The sequence below is a fragment of the Rattus rattus genome, chromosome 6 (genome assembly GCF_011064425.1).
Source record: "Rattus rattus isolate New Zealand chromosome 6, Rrattus_CSIRO_v1, whole genome shotgun sequence".
NCBI lineage: Eukaryota > Metazoa > Chordata > Mammalia > Rodentia > Muridae > Rattus > Rattus rattus.
The window spans coordinates 54,989,620-55,012,046 of record NC_046159.1 but is presented as its reverse complement, the minus strand read 5'-3'; the positions used below and the strand labels follow the sequence as shown (position 1 = coordinate 55,012,046).

The following is a 22,427-nucleotide window of genomic DNA, read 5'->3' as shown; positions in this document are numbered from 1 at the left end:
ACTAGATGAACAGAAACAAATGAAAATAAATGTAATAGTTTCCTGTGAGCAATGGGATTTCCAAACTTCATCCTGAAAAACAAGGTTCAGCGTTTCAAGTTATTTTTGCATGAACTCCCAACTCAGATATCTGGTCATCTTAGATCCTTGGGACTGGCAGTTTCAAGGACAAAGACAACTTTCAGAGCATTGAGTCTCCCAGGTTAGGAAGAGACCCCAGGCCCTCAGTCCAGGCACTTTCCTGGTATAGGAAAGTTTCCCTATCTATATAGTGATGTGTAAAGGCCAACCCAACTTTAACTCTGTCCTGGGATTTTCAGCCTTTTCAGCCACACATCGCTTGTTTGGCTCTGGTTCTGTGAAAATGCATGGCTACCTAGAAAGTCTGGGACTCGAGGAGGACAGTATCTCTGTCACTGGGAAGCTTGTTTAAGTGGTTTCCCCAGATACCCATCCCAGGGAGAGCCACCTATCATAGTGACAGGCAGAATGGCAGCCCCAGCTTTTACAGCCCTGAGGCTCAGCTCCTCACTAAATATTTCTATGTAGGCAGCACTTTGGAAGCGAAGCGATGCTTTGGCTTAAATGCTTTATTAGCCCATAGCACTGCCTTGGATCCTTTTTGGAATCAGTGTGGATATAAATTACAAGTAAATAAATAAAATTAGCCCAGCAGTAGTGACTGGCCTGCTCAGAAGAATGACTCAGGCTTTGCTAGTAACTGGAGCCATCCTTCATGGGGGTTCTTACCAGCTTAGCCCTTGTCCTGATCATTCTTCTACTCCTCCTCTGACTAACTCCACCTGAGGCTTAACGTTCACAGAGGGAAACGTCTCATACTTTCACTCTGCTAGGTGAGCAATAGAAAAGGCATAGAACCTACTCTTCAGGAGCCAAGTTTAGGGATAAAAGAAGTGGGAAAATGAACAAGACCCCAGGCAGACATGATGGGGACAGGGAGATGTGGGTGTTTAGTAGAAACGTTCAATAGCTTTGGCTATTCAGAGCAGCATCTTCGGAAAGTGAGACTAGCACACAGAAGCCTACTGGAAACGACTGCATTGAGGATTAGGGCAGAGAGAGGTTGAACTTCAGGGAAGCTGATGCAAAAAGTATCTGGGATACCACAGGAAGTCCTGAAGCCAAATGACCCTTCAGAGTAGCCCCAATTCCAGGTGAGAGCCTGGCCCTTTATGATGTGGATGACCTGCTGGTCTCTGTAACCTTGGCCAGCTTGGCTTTTCAGCTAGGAGTTGTCCAGAACCAGTACTCTGGTGACTGACCAAGCAGAAGGATTCTAAACTGCTTATGCACTACTGTCAGTGACACTCCAGAGGAGCCTTTGTCTATCCAGCCATTCATAAAGCAATAGCATTTACTGAGTACCTTCTGCATGAAATCGAAGGACATGAGACCCAGTCCTTACCTCCCCAAAGCTTGCAGTGTAGGGGGACAGAACAAGTATGCCCAATCACTTAGTTAAGTGCTAACTTACCTTGCAGTCACACAACACAGTGGAGTCAGAGAAGCCCTCTCCAGTAGGAGAGGTCTGGCCCAGTGTGCTGAAAGGACGAGGTGAAGAGAAGCAGAGATGTGTTTTAGGCAGAAGGAACAGCCACTTAACCTTCAGAGCAGTCAGTCCTGCTGAGCAGGCAGACAGCTCCCTGAGGGCAGGGGCCCACTGCCCCCAACCCCTTTGCCTCTCTCCAGCCAGTTCGCAGAATCAGCACCATTGATGAAAAGGTGTCCAAGATAAACAGAGGCCTGATTGAGATCAAGAGGCGGTTTCAGAAGACTGTGACTCAGTTTATGAACTCTGTGCTGCTGGCAGCAGGTAAGGGCAGAGAGATGCATAGGCCTACTAGGAAGCCTCTCAAATCTTGGGTCACATGTCTCAAAGTTCAGTCTTTTTCACCTCTTGAGCCTCAGCTTTCTAAGAGGTAGAGACACCCAGTATGTTCTAAGAGGACACACAGCTGGGACTGTGAACGGAGATAACTTTAATTTCCAAGCTCTCCTGCTATGTGTTTTTAGTGTCTCCATGCAATTAATTGTTATTTTCCCATCTCTCACAGACTTTGTGCATCCCTCTGTGTCCTTTCTGCTTTGTCCCTCTGTCATCCTTTACAACTGGGCTTGCTGCTCCTCTGTGGATGACCTCAGAAGAGAAAAATCTAGTCCCTTTACAAGACTGTTGCTGCTAGACACAGAGCACTCTCAGGCCCCATATGAGAAGCTTCAGGAGCCTTCCATGTCTGTGATCTCCACTCTGCTGGTAGTCCTTGGGAGCAAGGTGCTACTATCTCCAAGCTGGGGCTGCAGCCATGCTCCCCACACAGCTTCTACAAGGAGTCCCTCTCTTGCAGCAGAGACTTAGTTCAATGGTGCCTTTCCTTTGTGAGCCTTCCTTGACTTTCCTCCCAAAGTGAGGCTCCCCACCTCTTTCTGGTGGTTCCCATGGCTGTTCTAAAAGATCTCTACACTGCTCTAGTTATAAATCTTGTTACTCAGTCTTGTGAATATCCCCTTGTTTGTCCACCCCCTTTGTCCTCTGTCACAAGTTCTCAGCGGCAAAGGGACTATCTTGGGCTGTCTTTATGCCTAGCATCCATTTCGTAAATGCTTGCTAGGTGAATGAAGGAACAATAGGTCTCTGACCTCAGAAATTTCTACTGGACCAAGTAGAGAAGACAAGATAGAAAAACCTAAAACTCCCATAACACGGCAAAGAAGAGGACGAAGTCAGCTCAGTGTAGAGACCTGAGAGATTGTATTCTCAGGGAAGGGAACACAAGGTGGACCTGACCTCACTGTGGAATACTGTAGAGATCACAGAGCTTACAGGGCATCTGGGGAAAGTAAGATTGAAGCTGGGTCTTGCAGAGCAAGTAGAAATAAGATGTGTTCATTCATGCTGACTGCTGAGTAGGGCAGTGTGTTAGATGCAGAGCAAGGCAGACTGGACAGGAGGCAGTGAGGGTTAGTGGGTGTGACCCAAAATAGACTCCAGTAGTCCAGGTGGTAGGAGCCAAGAAGCAGAGTCAGAACTGACCTGGTAGTTTGAGAAAGTAACCATAGCATTCCTGTTGACAGGTCTGTTCACCTTAGAGTATCCCACCCCAAAAAAAGAAGACATAGAAGCTACTCGGGTCAAGTTGAAATCCGGGTCTAATCAAGATAAGATGCGGAATGCAACTTTACACCAAGGAGAAACCGTTACACGAACCCAGCCAGCCCGACCAGACTCCATAGTTGAAGACACAGTGAAGGAGGAACATGTACCCCCAGCCTTGATCCGTACTCGAAAGAAGAGCAGCAAAGTCCATGTCAAAGTCTCAAGGTTGGCTTAGCCCTTCATTTCTTCTGTAAAGTCATGGGACTCGATGGGCAGTGCAGAGGCAGGGGGAACCGCACAAGCCCCTCCCTCTGTAGCTCCAATTCTAGGGGTGGAGAAGAATAGGAGACAAATAGGTGCTTAAGTGATATCTTTTATTTTTGAACATTGATTGTGTGTGTGTGTGTGTACACGCATATGAGTGCACACACCGCATGGGATAAAGGTGGAGACCAGAGGACACCTCAGGGGAATGGGTTTTCTCCTCACTGTGTGGGTTCCAGAGCTTGAACTTGAGTTTTCAGGCTTGGTCACATGAACCTTTTTACTTGATAAGCCATCTCACTGGCCCCAAAATGATGCCATTTCAGGTGGCGGCAGGGCTAATAAGAAAAGCTTTCAGTACACTGTGTCATAATAGGGACTGCTCATGGGCCAGACCTACCCTGGCTGCCTAATTTTTTATCAATTTTTAAGTACTTTGGGGAAAACCAAAAGAAGGCTGTTTTATAACATGAAATGAGGGGAAACTCAATAGTATTCTTGGACAATATTCTGGTGGAGCACACTCACACCTGTCATTTTCTACCCTCCATAGCTGCTTTCCCAGAGCATGGAAATGTTAAGTCTTTGTGACAGAGCCCATCGGGCCTCTGAAGGCTGGGATAGCTACTGTCTGGTCCACTGTAGAAAAGACTAACCCATTTCTGGAACAGAGTGATTGGGAGTAGGCTGGCAAGGCTACCTTCAGTCAGTGTCAGGAAAACTGTTGTAAAGTGGTATTTAAAGGGATGGGGAAGGATGAGAGACAAGCAGAAGACAGTTCCTGGGGACAAGAACCAGCTCAGTGTGTGTGCACGCTGGGAGGATCAGTGTGGCTGGGCGCTACAAAGGGGCTGGTGAGATGGCCCCACATAGTAGGAGAGAACTGACTCCTAAAAGTTGCACTTCACACCTTCACACGTGCTGTGGCACAGACATAATACACGGTTAGTGCTATAGTGAGAAGTTTGGAAGTTTGGTTTCTTTTGAAACACAGAAATATTATGTTTTTGTTAATCCCTGGTGTGGGATGTGGGGCTGCTTCAGATTGTCCACAGCGGCTGACTGTGATTTGCCTCACGCTCTGGTGGAGAATTTCTGTGGTTGTGTGATGTCTGGCATTCCGGGGACTTTTCAGAGGGTGCACAGATGCTAGGCCCTGAGAGTAGGGCGAGCATTGGTTGGACATTGGTTGCGGTTTGTTAAGTAGTCGTGCACAAAGGAAAAAAACAGGAAGGAAATAGGTAACCGGACTCAGCAAGAAGAACTCTAATGATAACACTGCCCTCTTTTCCTCTATCCTTGCTTCTCTCCTATTTAGCATTAGGGGCTTGAAAGGGTAGAAAGTAGGTGGAGAAGGGTGGAAGAAAAAAGCCACAAAGTAGCCAAAAAGACGGCTACACAATGTAATTTTAAAAATCTGGTTTTTAAAAGAATGAAGCCATGATATGAGTTGAGAACAGTAGGAGATTGATCAAGGTGCCTTGTTATTCTAGAGATGCCATTCCACATGTAGAAGGAAACTCAACAGATTTATCTATTTTTTAAAGCTTAAAAATATGTATATTTTGGGGCTTGTAAGATGTTTTAGCAGGTAAGGGCCCCTGTCATCAAAATGATTACCTAAGATCAATCCCTAGGAACTTACATGATAGAAGAGAACTGAGTCCTACAAGTCGTCCTCTGATCTCTAGGTGCATGTGTGCCAGGGCACATGCATGCCCACAAAATAAATAGATGGGTATATTTAAAGTAATATTCTAAAATATGAATTTTTCACAAAATAACGAGAAAATTCTAATCAGATGGTTCAAGTGCACAGACCCTCTAACCACCAAATCAGGAAGACCCTTACCTAGAAATCCTCTATGCCAATTTCAGTTTCTGACTCCTCCTTCCCAAGACCAAACACTATGAGCACCACAGATTAGCTTCTGTTTTAATTTTGTTTAATGGTTGTATATGGTTGGTTTTCTTGGAGTGTGGCTTTTTTTTTACCCAGTATTATGATTTGAGGTTTACTCATTCTTTCTCATCACCATATAACAACTTATGATGTGATCACGCCGGAGACCACACATACTAATGTTATAGGTGTTCGGTTCCTCGCACTTTTGTGCTGCCAAATTGTGCAGTTTTATGTGATTAGCAAATGTTAAGGTTTGTAAAGCTGCTGAAATTGTGAATGTGTATGTATGTATGTGTGTATGTATGTATGTGTGTATGTATGTCTGTATGTCTGTATGTCTGTATGTGTGTGTCTGTGTATATATAGTGGCATATGCGCATTTGCTGGGGGCGGTATTGAATGTCATCATTGAGTGCTCCATCACTCTCTGCCTTTTTTCCTTGGCACAGGGTTTTTCACTGAACTTAGACTTCATCTGGCACCCAGCAAGCTCCAGCAATCCTGTCTCCACTCACTCAGAGCTTGTGGTTATAGGAGTGTGTGGCCATGTCTTACTTTTTATTTATGTGCTGAGGATTTGAACTCAGGTATTCATGCTTGTGCAGCAAACGCTCTTACCCACTGAATCATTTCCCAACCCCTAGATTATGTTTCATACACCACAGCTATTTTGAAATTATTTTGTATAAGGTATGTGTTGAAATTTGTTTTGCACATGGCTATATAGTTGTTTCTTCAATATTAAAAAAAAGAGATCCTTTTCTTCATTCGCTTCTCTTTGTACTTCTCCCCCAGACCCCCTCCCCAAGACAGGGTCTCTTTGTATAACCTTGACTGTTCTGGAACTCGCCCTGTAGCTAGGCCAAGATGGCCTTGAAATCGGAGATCTGCCTGCCACTGCCTCCTGAGTGCTGGCATTAAGATATGTGCCACCACTGCCTTGCTGTCTTTGCACCCTTCTAAAGAAAGACAGTGAGTCTATCTATGTGGGTCTTTTTTTATATTACATTCTGTCAATATAATTACATGACTTTCAAATATTGAAACAGCCTTGTATTTCTCGATAAACTTCACTCTGTTATAAAGTATTTGTCTTCCCTGTATTGCTGGGTACATCATGCTAAAATTTTGTTGAAGACTTTTGCATATGTACTTGTGAGGTTATTCCTGTGTAGTTTTTTTTTTTTTGTTTTTGTTTTTTGTTTGTGAAGTTTTTAATGTTATTGTCTGGCTTACCAGAACTGGCTTACTTAAACTAATTGTGAGGCATTTGTGTTTATTTATGTTGAATCCAGGTCTCTTCCTTTAAGTGTTTGTTAGGATTTACCATGAAACAGTCCTACTCAAGGTCTCCTTTGTAGGTAGCTTTTAAAGACAAAGTTGTTCTTATAAATATAGAACTGGTTAGGCTACTTGCTTTTTCTTGAACGAGCGTTTAGCAGTTTAGGTCTTTAGGGAATTGGTCATCCAAGTCAGAGTCTAGTTTTCCCCCAGGACATCCTTTGGAAAACTTGTGTTTACTGGTGTGTGTGAATACTCGCTTGTACCACAGCATACAAGGAAAAGTCAGAGAACAGGTAGAATCTTGCTGAAGTAGGCTCTTTCTCCAGGATCAATATCAGGCTGCCAAGCTGTGGTAGGTGCCTTTACTGGCTGAATCCCGTGTGCCCCTTCCTGATGTCTGCAGCATCCCTCATGGTGTCTCCTCAGCTCTCACTTTTTGCTTTATGTGTTTAGGACTCACTGTTCCATGCATGCTGATATAATTAGTGTGTTTCTGGATGGAACAACTTCTCCCCATTATTATGTTTGTCGATAACAATTTCTGTTTTATTTATTACTTATACATGTGTGCATGTATGTGCACATGAGTACCAGCATTTGTGGAGGATAGAAGAGGGCTGTCAGGTCCCCTGGAGCCACTCAGTGTAGCTGCTGGGAACCAAGTGTGGATCTTCAGCAAGAGTAGCACCTGCTCTTAATTACTGAGTGGTCTCTCTAGTCCCTCCCTGTAATGAATTTTTTTACTTACTTTTTCCAGGTATTAGTGTAGATACTCCTGGTTTCTTCTAATTATGATTTGTGTGACGCTCCCCCCCCACCTATCATTTTCAACTTTTGCATATTTGAATCCAAAATACATCCCTTATGGAGACCATGTATTAAAACATAGATCATGGTGTTATTTATATTTTTATATGTTACTTGTTTATTTGATGTCAGTCTTGCCTCTAAATACAATGAATTGCTTCTCTTATTTTGCTTTCAAGTTTCTCTTTGTGTGTGTGTGTGTGTGTGTGTGTGTGTGTGTGTTGTGGTGGTTGTTGCTGTTCTTTGAGACTATACCCCAGGCTAGGCTGAACTGTTTACTTCTATTTTAGCCTGTTGAGTACTGGCTTTTTAGCACCACCTCACACACATTCCTGTGTCTTGACAATTAAATTGTAAGCACTGTGAGGACTGCTTTGTACTGATCTCGCTGTTTTCACACTGCCTTCCTCTTCTCCTTGCTGCTGAGACACACTGCAGAGTTTGCTTTTCAGCCCTGTGCGTTCCGCTCTAGTTTACCTTTTGTACTTCCTGTCTCTCTGATAGCCGCTGTTTGATGAGACACTGTTCTTCTGGGTTCCCTTAGTTCTTGTTTCGTAAGTTGCTTTGAGTCTATCTAAAAGTCAACTTAAGCCCCCTTTCTAGGAAGTCCAATGTCTAAGTTTCCTAAGGAGCAGTTTCTATTTATAATTCCTTTGAATATTCCTCATAACCTGTTCTTTAACTGATCATTCTAAATGTGGAAGCTGTGGGAGAGCACTGTTTCCCTGGGGTTTTTCGTGCCAGGTTTGTTTAGTAACTTTATGAACCCTTTCTGCAAGGGCTGTTTTTTACTGTGAAGTCTTGAGGTCTGCACTCGGTCAGCCTGGTGGCCAGCTGCTGGCTTAGCACAGAGCACCAGAAGCTAACGCTGCCCCAGACAACTCTGTGTTGGGACATCGTTACTCTGAGCCTGCCCAGGCTGCCACAGCTGTGTGTCAACTTTCTTACTCAACTTGCACAGTTCCAGAGGCGGAGAGGAGGCTGCTCTTGGGCTTCTCCCCAGCCTGACATGTAGATCCTTCAGTGTTCTTGAGAGACTTTAAAGCTTCCATTTTGCCATCTACCTAGCTCCTCCCAGTTCTTTTTTTTTTTCAATATGCTGGCTTTTTTCCTTTTTAAAGTCTGTACCCATGTGTTTTCCTTTTACAAGAAGTCATGTCTGACTTTTTTTTTTTTTGCCTTTGCATGTGTTCTAGTTAGGTCTCATTGCTGTAACAAGCACTGACCAAAATAAAATTGGAGGAGAAAGGGATTTATTTGGCATACAGGTTACAGACTAGAGAGATCAGCAGCAGAGACACCGGAGAAGCACTCCGTACTGGCTTGTTCTCTCTGCTCACTCAGATGCCTCCTTATACAGCCTAACTCCACTCACCTAGAGACGGCACTGGCCACTGGCTTGGCCCTCCCACGTCAGTCAGCAATAAAGCAAACACCCAGACATGCTCAGGCCACAATGACGGGGCAATTTCTCATCTGAGGTTTTCTCTTCCCTTCTGTCAAGTTGACAGATGAAACTGACTATGATAAGTGCTTTCAACAAATATTTGCTGGAGTTGCTCAAAGCAGATCCTGAGCTCAACCCTTAGACAGCCTCACAGCCATAATTCCTAGAGCCTGATCCACATTCCCCACCTCATAACAGCACAAGAAGAAGAGTGGTAGAGAAGACAGTTGAAACACCTGCTTCCCTGCACCAAAGCTTGGCAGTCTCTCGTTCTTGAGCTTTGCCAAGGTTGGTCTTGGTTGGTTTTAGTCAGCTGTCTGCCTGCCTGCCTGCCTCCATCTTCCTCTAACTTTGCTGCCATCTTTAATGGAAGAACAGTTTTGGTGTTCCTCTCCTGTTACTTTTGGTGACTTCTTTGTTTCTAAAATTTTAAGAACATGTTCTGAATCCTTGTTGGTAAATTGATTGTTCACAACTTTGTCCCCATATCATCACATATTAAAGTGTGTGTGTGTGTGTGTGTGTGTGTGTGTGTGTGTGTGTGTGTGTGTTGAGGTGTGCTTATCTGCAAGTGTGCATGTGGAGGCTGGAAATGGACTTCAGCGTCTTCCTCTGTTGTTGTCCACCTAACTTTCTGAGAAAAGGTCTTTCAGTAAACTTGGAGTTTAGCTAAACTAGCCAGCCAGCAAGGTCTGGGGATCTATCTGTCTCTGCCCAACCCCAGCATTGGAGTTATATATGTGGCCCACAGTGTATATGGGTGTCGGGAGCCCAAACTAAGGTCCTATGCTTGAACAAGAACGTCACTCACTGAGTTGTCTCTCCAGTCCCAAATGTTGACTTTCCTAATCTACACTTACTCACCACAGCTGGGGCAGAAGCTCCTGCCTAGGAGAATAATAAGAGAATAATTCCTTCTATATGCCACTATTATAAATTGTAAGAAATCGTAGAGTCTCTTTCTCCTACATTAAAAACCTTGAGCACTTTGAATTTACTCTGCTATAAATCATGATGAATAGAATTAACATTTCTCCTGGATGTTTAGATCCTTAAACAAGAGATTCTCTACTCTACTTTTATTATTTATTTGGTGGTGTGGATTAATCCAGGACCTCACATAAGCTAACTGTATGCTACATTGCCGTGCTCTTCCCCTCTCCCCCAAGCAGATGCTCTCACCAACTTCAGTCAGTAAGTATTTACCATTGTTAAAATTCCTCTGAAGAATTATGAATTGTAAGGCTAGGTATGGCAGTGTATGCTGACAGTCCTAGCACCAAGAAGGTTGAGGCAGGAGGATTACCATCAGCTCAAAGCCAGTGTGGGATACCTGCCAAGACCCTACCTCAAAAATAAGTGCGTGGCTGGAGAGATGGCTCTGGTTAAGAGGACCCGCTGCTCTTGCAGAGGACCAGTTTCAGTTCCCAGCACTCACATACATGGTGGTGGTGGTGGTGGTTTACACTATCTGTAACTTCCAGGGAATCTGATGGCCTCTTCTGTTCACTGTGCACACACATACATGCAAGCAAAACACTCACATTTAAAGTAAAAAGAATATATTTAAAGTGAACTAACTAACGAGTGTTGAATCACAGGCCATGCTCTTGTTTGGGGATAACTTGGCTCTAATCAGAGGCCTTGTTTCTTCAAAGACTTCATTGAGCTTGGGCAGACTATTGCCCTCATGGGAAGGGCTTTCTGTATTAACCTGTAAATGGTGATGACTGTTTCTGTCTTGCCTCTGCTGTGGGGTACAAAATTAGCCAAGGTAATGCCTGTTCCATGGGCCACAGATCTTGTAAAGTACTGCGTACAATGGCGATCATGAGAGGGACGATCATAGCAGTACTTTATGTCTAATGGCGCCTGCGTTATGTCAGCACACAGCAGGAGGCTGACAAAGGCTGGAGCATTGACTAATCTCTATTGCTTCTTTGTTGGGCCAAGTGCTCTTGTTGTAGTCCACCAATCAAAGCACTGCCAGTAGCTGATCTCTTGGAACCTGCAGTGAGATAGGAAAGTATAATGATAAAAGTAAGAGAAGCCACTGGTGGTGGCAGTGCATGCCTTTAATACCAGCACTCAGGAGGCAGAGGCAAGTGGATTTCTGAATTTGAGTCCAGTCTGTTCTATAGAGAACAGCCAGGGCTATACAGAGAAATGGTGATGATGATGAAGATATGATGATATGACATGATGATGATATATGATATGATACGACTGGATAAATAAAATAAGGGTAATGTATGGTATATTAAACAGCAAGAAGTGCTTGAGAGAAGGATAAGGCAGGCAAGAAAGAGTGTTGAGATGGAAACATTCAATGGGGTGCTTAGAAAGTCACTAGGAAGGTGATATTTATTTAAAGGTGGCGAGAGAATAGGTTTGTGGCTCTGGGACAAAAACAATGGCCTACGCAGAAGTCAGTGTGGCCCTAGCATGGTGAGCAGAGTGAGAGCACTGGGAAGTGTGAACAAGAAGCAGGAGCTGGATCTCAAACAGCCTGCCCCTGCCTCAACTGAAAATAAGCTAGAAAGCCCAGGGAGGCTTCCAGAGGCCGAGTCAGATTCTGACAGAATTCCTCAGTGGCTCCAAAAGAGATCAGGGAGGGAAGCCCAAACCCTTAGGCACCACTTAAGAAATAATCAGAGGCTGGGCTATATTGGTGTTAGTGGAGAGCAATCAGAGTCTAGGTCCGTCTTAAACTGGGCAGAGGCTTGTAGGGGGATTGGTGAAATGTGGGTGTGAAGTCACAGTCATGAATGGCTCTGAGATGTAAGCTGAGTAACTTGCACATGGGGAAACGGAGGCCTGGAGTGATTAGGGGTCCCTCACACGGTTAGAGGGGCTAGACCAGGACCTTCCCATAGCCCAGGCACTGCAGCGGGCATCTTTCTGTATGGAAACAGGAGTGGGGAGGGGCTGAGGCCTTCCCACAGCCCAGGCACTGCAGCGGGCATCTTTCTGTATGGAAACAGGAGTGGGGAGGAGCTGAGGCCTTCCCACAGCCCAGGCACTGCAGCGGGCATCTTTCTGTATGGAAACAGGAGTGGGGAGGGGCTGAGGCCTTCCCACAGCCTCCTACCACTCTGCTGCTCTTTGTAGAGGGAAGCCCCGAGAGGTGCGCAGCCCTACTAGGTGGGCAGCCTCACCCACTGACTGCCCACTGGTGCTGCGGAGGCTCATTCGCAAGGAAGACATCCGGGCTGGCTGCAAATGTATCGTGAAGGCACCCCTGGTGTCCGACTTGGAGCTGGAGCGCTTCCTGACTGCACCCCGGGACCCCAACCAAGTGCTGGTATTTGGGATAATGTCCAGCCAGAACCCCACCTGCACCGCACAGCTGCAGTGGCTGCTGGATACACTGTATAGCCATCGGCAGCAGGGCCGCTCTTCACCCTGCATCCAGGTTGGTTCAGGGCCATGTGCGAAGGCCTATCACGCTAAGGCCAGGGGGCAGAGCCCAAAATGACTTCCACTGTATGAGGAGGGGTTGGGTGTCTGGCAGTTCCTTTTCTTTCCAGAGCCTTGGCACACATTCCTCTTTCTGTCTGCAGCATTTTGTCCCATCATCTCTCTTCTGCTCATTCTTCTCCTCCAGGATGAATGTTACCACACTAAGGCCGGTGCTGCTTCTGCCCCTTGAGAGAAGGTCAAAGCACAGCCCTTTTCTTTCAGAGCATTTAGCAGTCTATGGCTACATCTGGTGTGACTGTTCAAGGCAAAGACAATGCCTACCACCTACGTTCTCACAACTCAGTAAATGTCTGTGGGCTGTTCCCGACTGCCCCCAGTGAGTTGGACTTGTGGCAGGGTTTGGATATCTACCTTGGTTCGGCATGAGCCAGCTCCAGTATGGCTGTAGCTACAGTGGGCCCTTGAGAGGGCCATGGCAGGACAGCGCTGGAATGTGTGACTTCTACCTCCTGAGGTCAGAATGAGCCTTTTAGGATACTCAGGGCTTTAGCAGGCAGCTGAGTGTCCCTGGCAGTGGCTTGTGCAGGGACAAGGACAGTTTGAGGTCTCAATTTAAGTCTAAGGGGTATTGGAGCATAAGGGTTAGGGCAGAGGAAACCTTCTCCCTCCCTCTAGAGTAGTGAGGAGTGCTGCCTTCCATATCTACCCTCAGGCCCAGATATTAGCCAGTTCCAGAAGCTCAGGATTTAGAGCCCTCCTAAAGTCAGATGCCCTTTCCCCATTTCATGTCCAACCTACTTCAGTCTAGAGAAGGTTCACTAAGAACCTGCTCTGGGCTCACCTGCTTCATGGAAATTCCTCATGGGAATGTACAGTTAGCTATAGTTCATCTGGGGGCTATTAACTACTTCTAAGGAGTAAGATTTGGCTATCTTATTAGCCACAAGCAGCATGAATGGGGCCAAGATAGGACCTGAAGTAGTGGGGAGATGGTCAAGTGGCAGTGAGTCTTGGAGACTTGGTTTCTGCCCCAGCTAATAGCTGCTCATTAGTGCCCTTATCCCGCAATGGCTAAAGACCACGAAGGGGACAAGAGAGGCAGCCAGTGAAAGGTGGGGAGAAAGGCTCCTCTGAGCTGGGCAACATAGCACGGCTCCCATCTTTAGACCTTCCAGAGTGAGGGACATCCCATGCCACAGATCCCAGGATGAATCTAGTAGTGTCATGTAAAGAGGGGCCACTCCAGTGATGGCTTCCCTGACAGAGGACTCAGAGCAGATCTGGAAACCTCCTCTAGGGACAGTGATGGATGCGGGAAAGTTAATGCGTGTCTACTTGTATCAGGGTGACCAGTTCCCGTGTGTCTATTTGGCAGTGCCACCATGACCCTTACCGCCTGCTGCGGTATGACCTGGACAGCCCCTTGCAGAAGGATCCGCCCCTAATGGTGAAGAAGTTTGCTGTGATACACGGGATGGTTTTGGTGAGCAAGGACCTTGCTAAGGGCTAGACATCCACCATCATCCCCCCCTGTCTCAGCCAGGTCAGGGAGAAGAGGACAAGACTGGCCAATCTTCTACCATCCACAATGAGGCCCAGAGAGCAGGACTGACTGAGAGTCACCCAACAGACTCCCATCCCCCATCCTAGCAGATGGAGGGGTTGGGTGACATTCACACAGAGAATCAAGTCTATTCATCTGATTGTCATTAAATTATACTAAAATATTCTAAAACCTTTTATGCTTATTGAAAACTCAGGTATACAATCTAGAAACTAATGGTGCCTTTCTATCTCCTGGGCTCTTAACTCATCTATCCAGCACTCAAGTTCTGGAGCCCCTGCTAGGCCACACCCACCCAACATTATAGTGTCTGGACTGTAAGGTCTTTCTCAACATGCACACTTTAGGGCAGTAGCTTTCTAATTACAGAGCACCCTTCCACATCCTCAGCATGCAACACCAGAATGTCCACCTTGTTATCAACTATCCCACCGCCTTTGTTGGACAGTTAGGTTCTTTCCCTCTCTCCCTTCTCCCCTCTTTTCTTTTCCTTCATAATAATGTTATGATGAATAGCCATGCCCAGCCATCTCTATACCAGTGTCCTTGTCGGAAAATGATATATACAGAGTGGAGGATGTGAAACCCCCACTCCATAGGATGAGTTGAACAGTGCATCTTGATATGTGGTTTTGAAGCAGAGGGGGTAGATAGCTGTAGGCAGGTGGGCAGGAGTCTGTGGGTGGGTAAACACCTGACCTTTCTGCATCCTGGGAGAGGCATATATACATCTGAAAGACTCCCAGAGGGGCCAAAAGCTAGGCAGGTTGGGCTGCCCTGTGACGCAGGAGGGCCTGTGCAGGGGCCAGGCTCAATCACGTCTCCCCTGGTTGCTGATAGAGGGTAGTGTGCTTTCCCGTGCTCTCAAAGGCCCGAATCCTAATCCATCTCTGAGCGGCCTGTGGCTAGTCCAACTAAGTCTTGGAATGTGGCCGTTACTATAGTCATGTTACTATGTCAACATACTGAGGCTGTTTCTTATTTCATTTCTTTCTTGTTTTCTAACAGATGTTTGCTGGGGGAAAGCTCCTCTTTGGGGGCTGTGTACTAAATGGCTATGGCTTCAGCAAGCAGAATCTGCTGAAACAGATCTTCCGGGCTCAACAGGATTGCAAGTTGGGCTACTTCCTGCCAGACAACTACAAATTCAAGTAAAACTAGACAAGCCATCCCAGGAGGGACAGTGGGTGGGAGAGTAGGTGGTGCCGGAGGATGAGATGGGGAAAAGTCAGAGTGCGGAAGTGGGGTGCAGCCTCTTTCTACAGTCCTCTGAGCAAAAGGAGGGGCTTGCAGGTGGGCAGGGGAAGAGGGAGAACAGGCAGGAAGAGGTTTACAAGGTCATGCTGTTTGTCTCTCTGAGCCTTAACTTTGGATAAAGGGCCATGTGGGAAACAGAGGGCACTATTTCTTTGCCAGTGCCCTACACAGCTGGAGATACTGGAAACACATTTTGGGGAGGGGAGGCAAGAGGTCCAGCCACACCCCTCATCTGCAACTTAGGCACACATTGAGCTTGGTTTCTGCTGGGTTACCAGGTGGGCCTCACAGACACAGTCATTGGCGGGATAGGCTTAGGTATGAGCATCCAGCTAGGGACTGCCACCTACTAAGTGTGTCCAGGCTGGCTCTGGTGAGTATAGAGCAGTCTCTGAGCTCAGGGCACTGTAGTTGAGTCCAGGAGGAGTGTGGGCTTTATACTAAGGCTGCATCCCGTGAGCACTCGCACGTTTGATTCCACTGTCATCTGTGGTGCAGGTCCCTGGGAAACTTGCTCAGTCAGGGATCCCAAGACACAGTCAGAGCCAGTTTTACCCCGTATTATCTAGTGACTGTCAGGAAGTCAGGAGGGCTCCCAAATCTTTATCTTTTTGCCTTTAAAATGAAGATAACATTCAGTCTTGCAAAATGTTAAGGATTTCATACACAAAAAAATGTTTGTTAACAAGCTCTGTAAGTGGTAGACAATGTTCAAACCCAGGATAATTGTTATCTGTAATATCTGTATGTGGACCTGAGCCACCTGTTACACCAAGTTAAGTCCATTCCCACACAAACCTGACGATGTCTGTCTGTTTTGTCTGTTTTGTTTGTTTGTTTGTTTGTTTTTCAAGACGTGGGTTCTTTCTGTAGACCTGGCTGCCCTGAAACTTGTTCTGTAGGCTAGGCTGGTCCCAAACTCAGAGATCCTCTGGCCTCTACTTTCCAAGTGCTAGGATTAAAGGTATGTGCCACCACACCTAGATGCAGTTTTCTGTCTTGATGCCAGCTCCCCCAGGGATCTGATCTGGGTTTTGTCAGTATGCCTCACCCTGAGACTTGGGATACATCCATGGGAAATCATGGAGCTCACAGCAAGTGACCTCAGTATTTTGGAGTACTCAGTAGAGAAGGCAGCAGGAAGAAGAGCCTGTGAGGATAAGGCAAGCAGACAGAAAACCCTGAGTGTTCTGAGTCCCCATCACTCAGAACACAAAGAGAAGGTGCTAGAGTTATTGGAACCAGAGATCGGCAGGTCCAGGGAGTTGTAAAGCTGGGTCTCAGAAGCTGGTCACAGTTAAAAATGCCAGAGATATATTGGGTCTTATTGGACATTTGTGACCATAAATCCGACACCTTAGATTCCCTGTATTTTAAAAAATACTAGGAAACAGGAAAGGAAGATGGATTTATTTTCACCTTTAACAAACGAGGAGGTGTCTAATTATAGCCCCCATGTGCTTGTGGCCATTTTGTATTTTATGAGACAAAGGTTATGCCATAAGAAAATGTATGTATGAGCCCAGAGCTCCACCCCCTAACCCAAGCCTCTGGGCCCTAGGTGGGAGAGCATAACAGGAGTGTAGCCAGCAGCCTCAGTGGGAAGCACGTGTAGAACGTGGTCCTTCATGAGCAGCCTGAGTGAGGCTGTGTCCACCTGCACACAATACTGGTGACACTTACCCTCGGCCTTTTTCACTAGGTTGGGAACAGCAAAGGGAGGTCGCGAGTGGTTTGTAGGCGCCAGTATCTGTAAGCAGAGAGGCATTACCTTGCCACACTCACACTCCACCAAGGACTTAGGCACAGGAGGGACCAGGATAGGGCAATATGAGATATTCACGTGGGCTGAGCAGACCAGACAGAGAAAACAGTTGGTCCCCTGGAACACAAAGGGGCTTACTCTGCAGCAGTTCTGAAAGGTGCCTGTGTGTATAGGAGGCCCCAGTGCAGTAGTGAAACATCCCCATCTCCCTCTACCTGGGTCCCTTTCCCACTCTCCTTAAGAATAGAGTGGGCAGCCAGTGAGAACAACCCACCAAGAGATGCCTTTATTGCCAATTTGCGATTAACAGCTTTAAATTGGGTAAAACATCTTTAAACTGGCTGGCACATGGGTTTTGACGATTTAAATGGATCATGTTTGAATTCTTGATAGCAGAAAGATGCCAAGAGCTCTTTCAGCTCTAAAAAGTATTACAGCTCTAAAAGTTCTCAGAGGGCTTCAGGGCACCGGTCCAGGGCAGGTTCTTGTGGAACAAGCCTGCTAGTCAGCAGCAGGAGCACCCACAGCAGCAGGTCTGGAAAGCTGGAAGCAACCCAAGGATGAATTCTCATCTGTTTGTGCACAGGGACAGTTCTGTACCCTGCCTGTCTTGAAGGTAGCCTTCACTAAGGGTAGCTATCCTTCAGTGAGGATGAACAACCGACTGGAGGCCAACCTGAAGTCTTCTATTTTTGATTCCTCCCCTCTGTTCCAGCAACATTCTGTCTCTGCAATCCCCAGAACATCCGATTGTACTGGGTACCCTCTGGACCCTGATTGGCTGAATGTGCAAATAAAGTGAAGATAGGACCACGCAGGGGAAAGTTGTTAAGGGAGAACTTAGCCCTGCCCCCAAAGTTGCTAACACTTCACAATCAGCCATTCACAAGCAGGTTGAGAAGACTGTCTACAGAGGCAGGGACACTTGAAAGACAGTTTTTTGTCTGTTCCTGGTTGCTATGGAAGCTCAGTAGGCGGATCTTGGTCAGGCTGCTGCTGATTTTACTTTCCTCTTGTGGCAGCAGAGTGCATGGTTGTGTAGCACTTGCAAGTGTGCCTGTGGTGTCCTGGGGTCCTGTGCTGCCTGTAGAACTGACATGGTCATCGGGGAGAGGAGTATGGAACTGTGGGCTCCAAGTTCTCTGTTCTCTATTGCTAGAGTCTGGTTGGCTGTCTGTAAAGAAAAGCAACCCAGGACCCTGAGCTAGGAGGTCCTGGCACAGCACATATTCCATACGGAAGGAGAAACTGAGGGCCAGCAAGGAAAAGGATGTGCTGGAAATAGCAAATAAATCCAGGCTGCACTACAACCATGACCTTTACCTTCTCTGTACACAGTCATGGCCTGGAGGGATGGGACATAACCATCTCAGGGTTGTTTTTACAGGAGACAAAAAAGTCTATCAGAAACAGCCACACTCTGCAGTAACCAAAATGCCTTGGAAACAACCTTGGCCCCACAAGCTGAATGCTCTCCGCCAACTGTAATGTACTCAGTGGACCACAGAGGACATTGCAAACAGTTATGAAATGTGTGAACGACAACATCCTTTGTAATTGCCCATTACATTGCCAAGTGAGAGCTGCTGAGTGCCCTGTGAACAAGAAAGGGTCTCAGGAACTGCCGGCCTCCTGTCAGACCTGCTCCTCCCAGGCAGCAGAGCACTTTGCGAGCTGCCAGGGGCCCATGCTCAGTGCCCAGTCACCTATGAAGTGCCCTTGGTAAACCACAAGGCAATCTATGAAAGACAGAGCATCTTATAAACTAGCAAGTTCACCAGGACTGAGGCTGGAATGAAACCTGGTAATACGGTATGCAAATGCCTGTGTGAGAACCCTAACGGTTCATGAACATCAAGTGAAGGCTTGATTGTGCTGTGGGTGCTCCAGTTACTAGGGCGCTCTTCACCCCTGGGTCACTCTACTGTACCCCTCTCTTCTGCCCACCTTAGAAGAGGCAGGGCCAGCTAAGTCACAACAGAAGGTGGCCAGGGACTAGTGAAGAGAGGCGGCCGCAGCAAGCTGCCATGTTTCACAGGTTCATGTGTGAAGTCCTTAGCTCCACGGTGATGGTGTTAGAAATGTGGACTCTGGGAAGTGACTAAGCCACAAGAGCAGACATCATGAGTGGAGTTAATACCTATAAGCTCGCTTCTCCCTTCTACTATGTGAGGAGAGTGAGAGGCTGCCATCCACAAGTGTCAGCAGGCACTCAGTCTTTTGACTCCTTGATGATGGACTGCCAGTTTTGAGAAGTGAGTGCAGTTCACATCAATGATCTGTTTGCCATGCAGGCATAGCACTTTTAAAGCAGCCAGAAGAGCCAAGACGTATGGCTTAAGCAGAAGATGTGTGTCATCTCAGTTCTGGGGGCTGGAAACTGGACCCAGATATAAGTGGGCCACAGTCCCTCTCATGTCACATTTTAGCTTCTCTTTGGCTTTGGTGACAGCATTACCATGATGTGACACAAGTCATGTAGGATTAGGGGACGACCTCATTCCAGAATGACTGTATCTCAACTAATCATGTCTCTACTGATGCCACATTCTAGGGTCCTGGGGTTGCAACTTCTGCATATGAATTTGGGGGAGACATTTGGTCAGCAGCACTGCATGATGGCAGCATGTTCTTGGCCTCTGCTCAGCTCCCTTTTGCTACTTTGCAAAGCCATCTGGAACCTGTGGGCGTTCCCTGTGCTCATTGTAGCATGGACCTGGTTGTTGGTGGTATGGGAAGGAGGGCTATGCAGTCCTTCACAGAAGCCAGGAAACTGACCTCCTTTGGTCCTCAGGTTCCAAGAGCAAACAGCCTCTCCCTTGTAACAACTAGGAAGAAGAGTGTTTGCTAGTGTCTCTAGAGTCTGAACAGGTTGGGATAGCACTCAGTGAACTCTGGGCTCTCACCTCTGACCTCTAAGCTATGTCTTCTTGTCACCCTCTCCTGCAGCATGTCAACTTATCTCTCGATCCTGGATGATTCTGAGTCAACTAAAAGACCCCCATCTGATGAATACGAAGGAAGTGTCTCTTCAGTGGCACTTGTGGACAAAGTAGACAAAGAACCTTCTCCCCCCTCTGAGAAGTATGTTTCCCCATGACTCTAGTTGGCAGATTAAGGATGGCTCATTACAGGATTCCCTAACTTAGAAACAGGCCATGGAGGCCTACCATGCCATGCCTTATGCCTTGGTAATTTATGTCCCCACTGGGTGTAGGTCAGGCCAGCCCTTGACTTACAGCTTGTTTTGCACAGTGTTCCACTGGGTGTCAGGGTTGTGCACTGGGTGATACACTTGGTAGCAAGAACCCAAGTCCAGATTCAACTGTCAGAAGGATGGAGGCTGCTTTCAACTCCAGCAAGTTTCTTGGTGATGGTGACAGGGAACCTCTGCAGTGTCCCTCTTTCCAAAAAGATAGAAAAATGCTAGGATCAGACTACCTGCCCAAGGTGGAGCTGTCCCCTGCCACTCTCCCTCCAGGGCAGTGCCATCATCAACTAGGCCAGGCTCCCTGCCTATTCCCTTGATGCTCAGCCCCTGCATCTTCCCATTGTGTAATTAGGGTGAAACAGCCTGAAGTAGAACCACAGCCTTTCAGCAAATCGAGGAGGAGCAGTAAGAAGAGCACTAGCTGGAAGAAGTCAAACTCTAAGAAGTGATGCTGGGATAGCCAGCAATGCCCTCCCCACACCCAGCCCCACCTCCTGGTCTCCCACCCCCGTTAATAAATGCGTGTGCCTCCAGTGTCTGGATGAGGAGGTGGGGGGTGGGGTGGGACAGGCCCAGCTCTGACCCCAAGAAGGCCAGAAGTCCCGGCAGCTAGTTTCAGGCTGGGTTCTTGAAAACTCGCTACCCCCAACTCAGAGCTTCCTCTGAGGCCAGGAGTAAGCCTGAGACTACCATTCTGGGGAACAAATGTCTCATTTGGCCAAGGGCCTGCCCGCTCAACCATTCAGCAACCCTAGGGAGCCTCAGAAGGGGCTGGACTGTGTCGCCCATCCTCTTTTGAGTGGGAAAGACTTCTGGTAGAAAGAAGATGAGAGAGGAGAAGGACATAGAGATTGAAGGAATTGTGAAAGAGATGAGAAAGCAGGCAGAAGAGAGAAGGATGTAAGGGCAGAGAGGGATGTCAAAGGAAGAAGGAGAACATGAAGGAAAGCAGGAGTGGGCTGAAGGCCAGAGTTCAGCAGACACCCTGCAGGCTCTCATTCCCATTTAGTCCAGCAATGGAACACAGGTTTAGACTGGATTCTCACTTCCCCGAGTTCATGGTCCTGGAGCATCTTTGTCAGCAGCCAGAGGTCCCAGGCAGCTGTCCTCTGGGGTGCTTGCCGCCTTGTCCCTTACCTTGGAGAGAGCTGGATCTCTCACAATTGTATGATTGGTAGGAACCATATCCCCATAGCAGATTGTGGAGGGTCTGCCTTGGCCTTTGTGCCTAGAATAGAGTCTAGGTCCCAAACTCCAGGCTGCACTTGGTGATGTATTTTACAGATAAGAGTAAGAAGGCAAAGGGCTAAGGTTCTGTTCTGTCCTTGCAGATAGGTACCCCTAAAGCTGGTGAAGGTCAGAACCAAGGCCTCTGCCCAGGCTACTGTCTGAAATGAAGCCTCAGACCTGCACCTCTCTGGCCTTCAGGCTGTGTACTCCGCTGTGCTCAGGTAGATATGCTAAGTAGTTAGTGCTCTGTGCACAGGAGAAGAGGCAGGGCAGGTCCTGGCGCTATGCAGGATGCTCATCACCCTGGAGGGGGCGGGGGTGCCTCTGAATAGAGCTCCGCCCACGGGCAAACCAGGCAGTGACTGTCCAGAGCAGCAGCATCAGATTGCTCCTGGCAAGGAGAAGGAGGGAGAGGAGGAGGAGGTAGAAAAGAGGAAAGCCTTACTTCATGGAAGTGCCAGAAAAGAGAGGTAGGCTTCCCTCCACAGTGGCTCTCACAGGAAGGCACTGGATTGTCTGAGCTGTGATTAGCATAGGGCTCCTTAAACCTTTCCCATTTGGGACCAAGCAATGTTTTTTTTTTACATAAATAACCCTGCGCATATAGGTATGCAAGCATTTACTGATAATAAATGTATTTAAAAACAATCCTCTGGCATACTTTCCATTTATTAATGAGAACAACTTTGAATCCTTGTGCAATGAATGTGTTTATGTATTTTACATAACCTTGACTGAATATTCAATGCTATAAAATTTAGAGTATCTTGTCACTGTAGAATTGATAGGTATTCTAATTTTATAATCATCGATGCTAAGAATCATTGCCATTTTATGCAAATACAAAGTGGCAGAAGTACATTTAGGGCCATTTTAGAAATGGTTGGGCAATTTTAAAATAACGCATTATGTCCAAGTAAGGTTTGTCCTAGAGTTACAAAGTCGTCCAACTTCAAGCATCAGCTGCCATCACTCCCCATATAATAGACTAAAGAAGAGAAACCAAGCACTAGCTGCACTGGTGAGGAAATGCAGCAGAGACAATCTCAGCAAACCAAAAATAGATCAACATCTTAACTCCAAAAGGCTGATAAGAGAAGCCTTCAGCAAACACTTTTCTCATACAGACTCTTTAAATGCCAGGGAGGTTAGGA

At 46.9% G+C, this 22,427-nt stretch overlaps 1 protein-coding gene across 2 annotated transcripts in view; it reads left to right on the top strand.

Annotated features, from left to right (window-relative positions):
• C6H3orf20 (chromosome 6 C3orf20 homolog) overlaps positions 1-20,896 on the top strand; it is a 39,774-nt gene extending 18,878 nt beyond the window's left edge. Inside the window, exons 10-17 of one of the 2 annotated variants that reach the window (XM_032906082.1) lie at positions 1,711-1,834; positions 3,094-3,340; positions 11,935-12,238; positions 13,622-13,729; positions 14,819-14,961; positions 19,127-19,228; positions 19,782-19,916; positions 20,396-20,896. In XM_032906082.1, coding sequence (XP_032761973.1) covers positions 1,711-1,834; positions 3,094-3,340; positions 11,935-12,238; positions 13,622-13,729; positions 14,819-14,961; positions 19,127-19,228; positions 19,782-19,916; positions 20,396-20,492 — 1,260 coding nt within the window. In that variant the 3' untranslated portion in view covers positions 20,493-20,896. The remainder of the gene's footprint in view (positions 1-1,710; positions 1,835-3,093; positions 3,341-11,934; positions 12,239-13,621; positions 13,730-14,818; positions 14,962-19,126; positions 19,229-19,781; positions 19,917-20,395) is intronic. The other variant, XM_032906083.1, reaches the window with a different exon arrangement.
• The last annotated feature ends 1,531 nt before the right edge of the window (positions 20,897-22,427 follow it).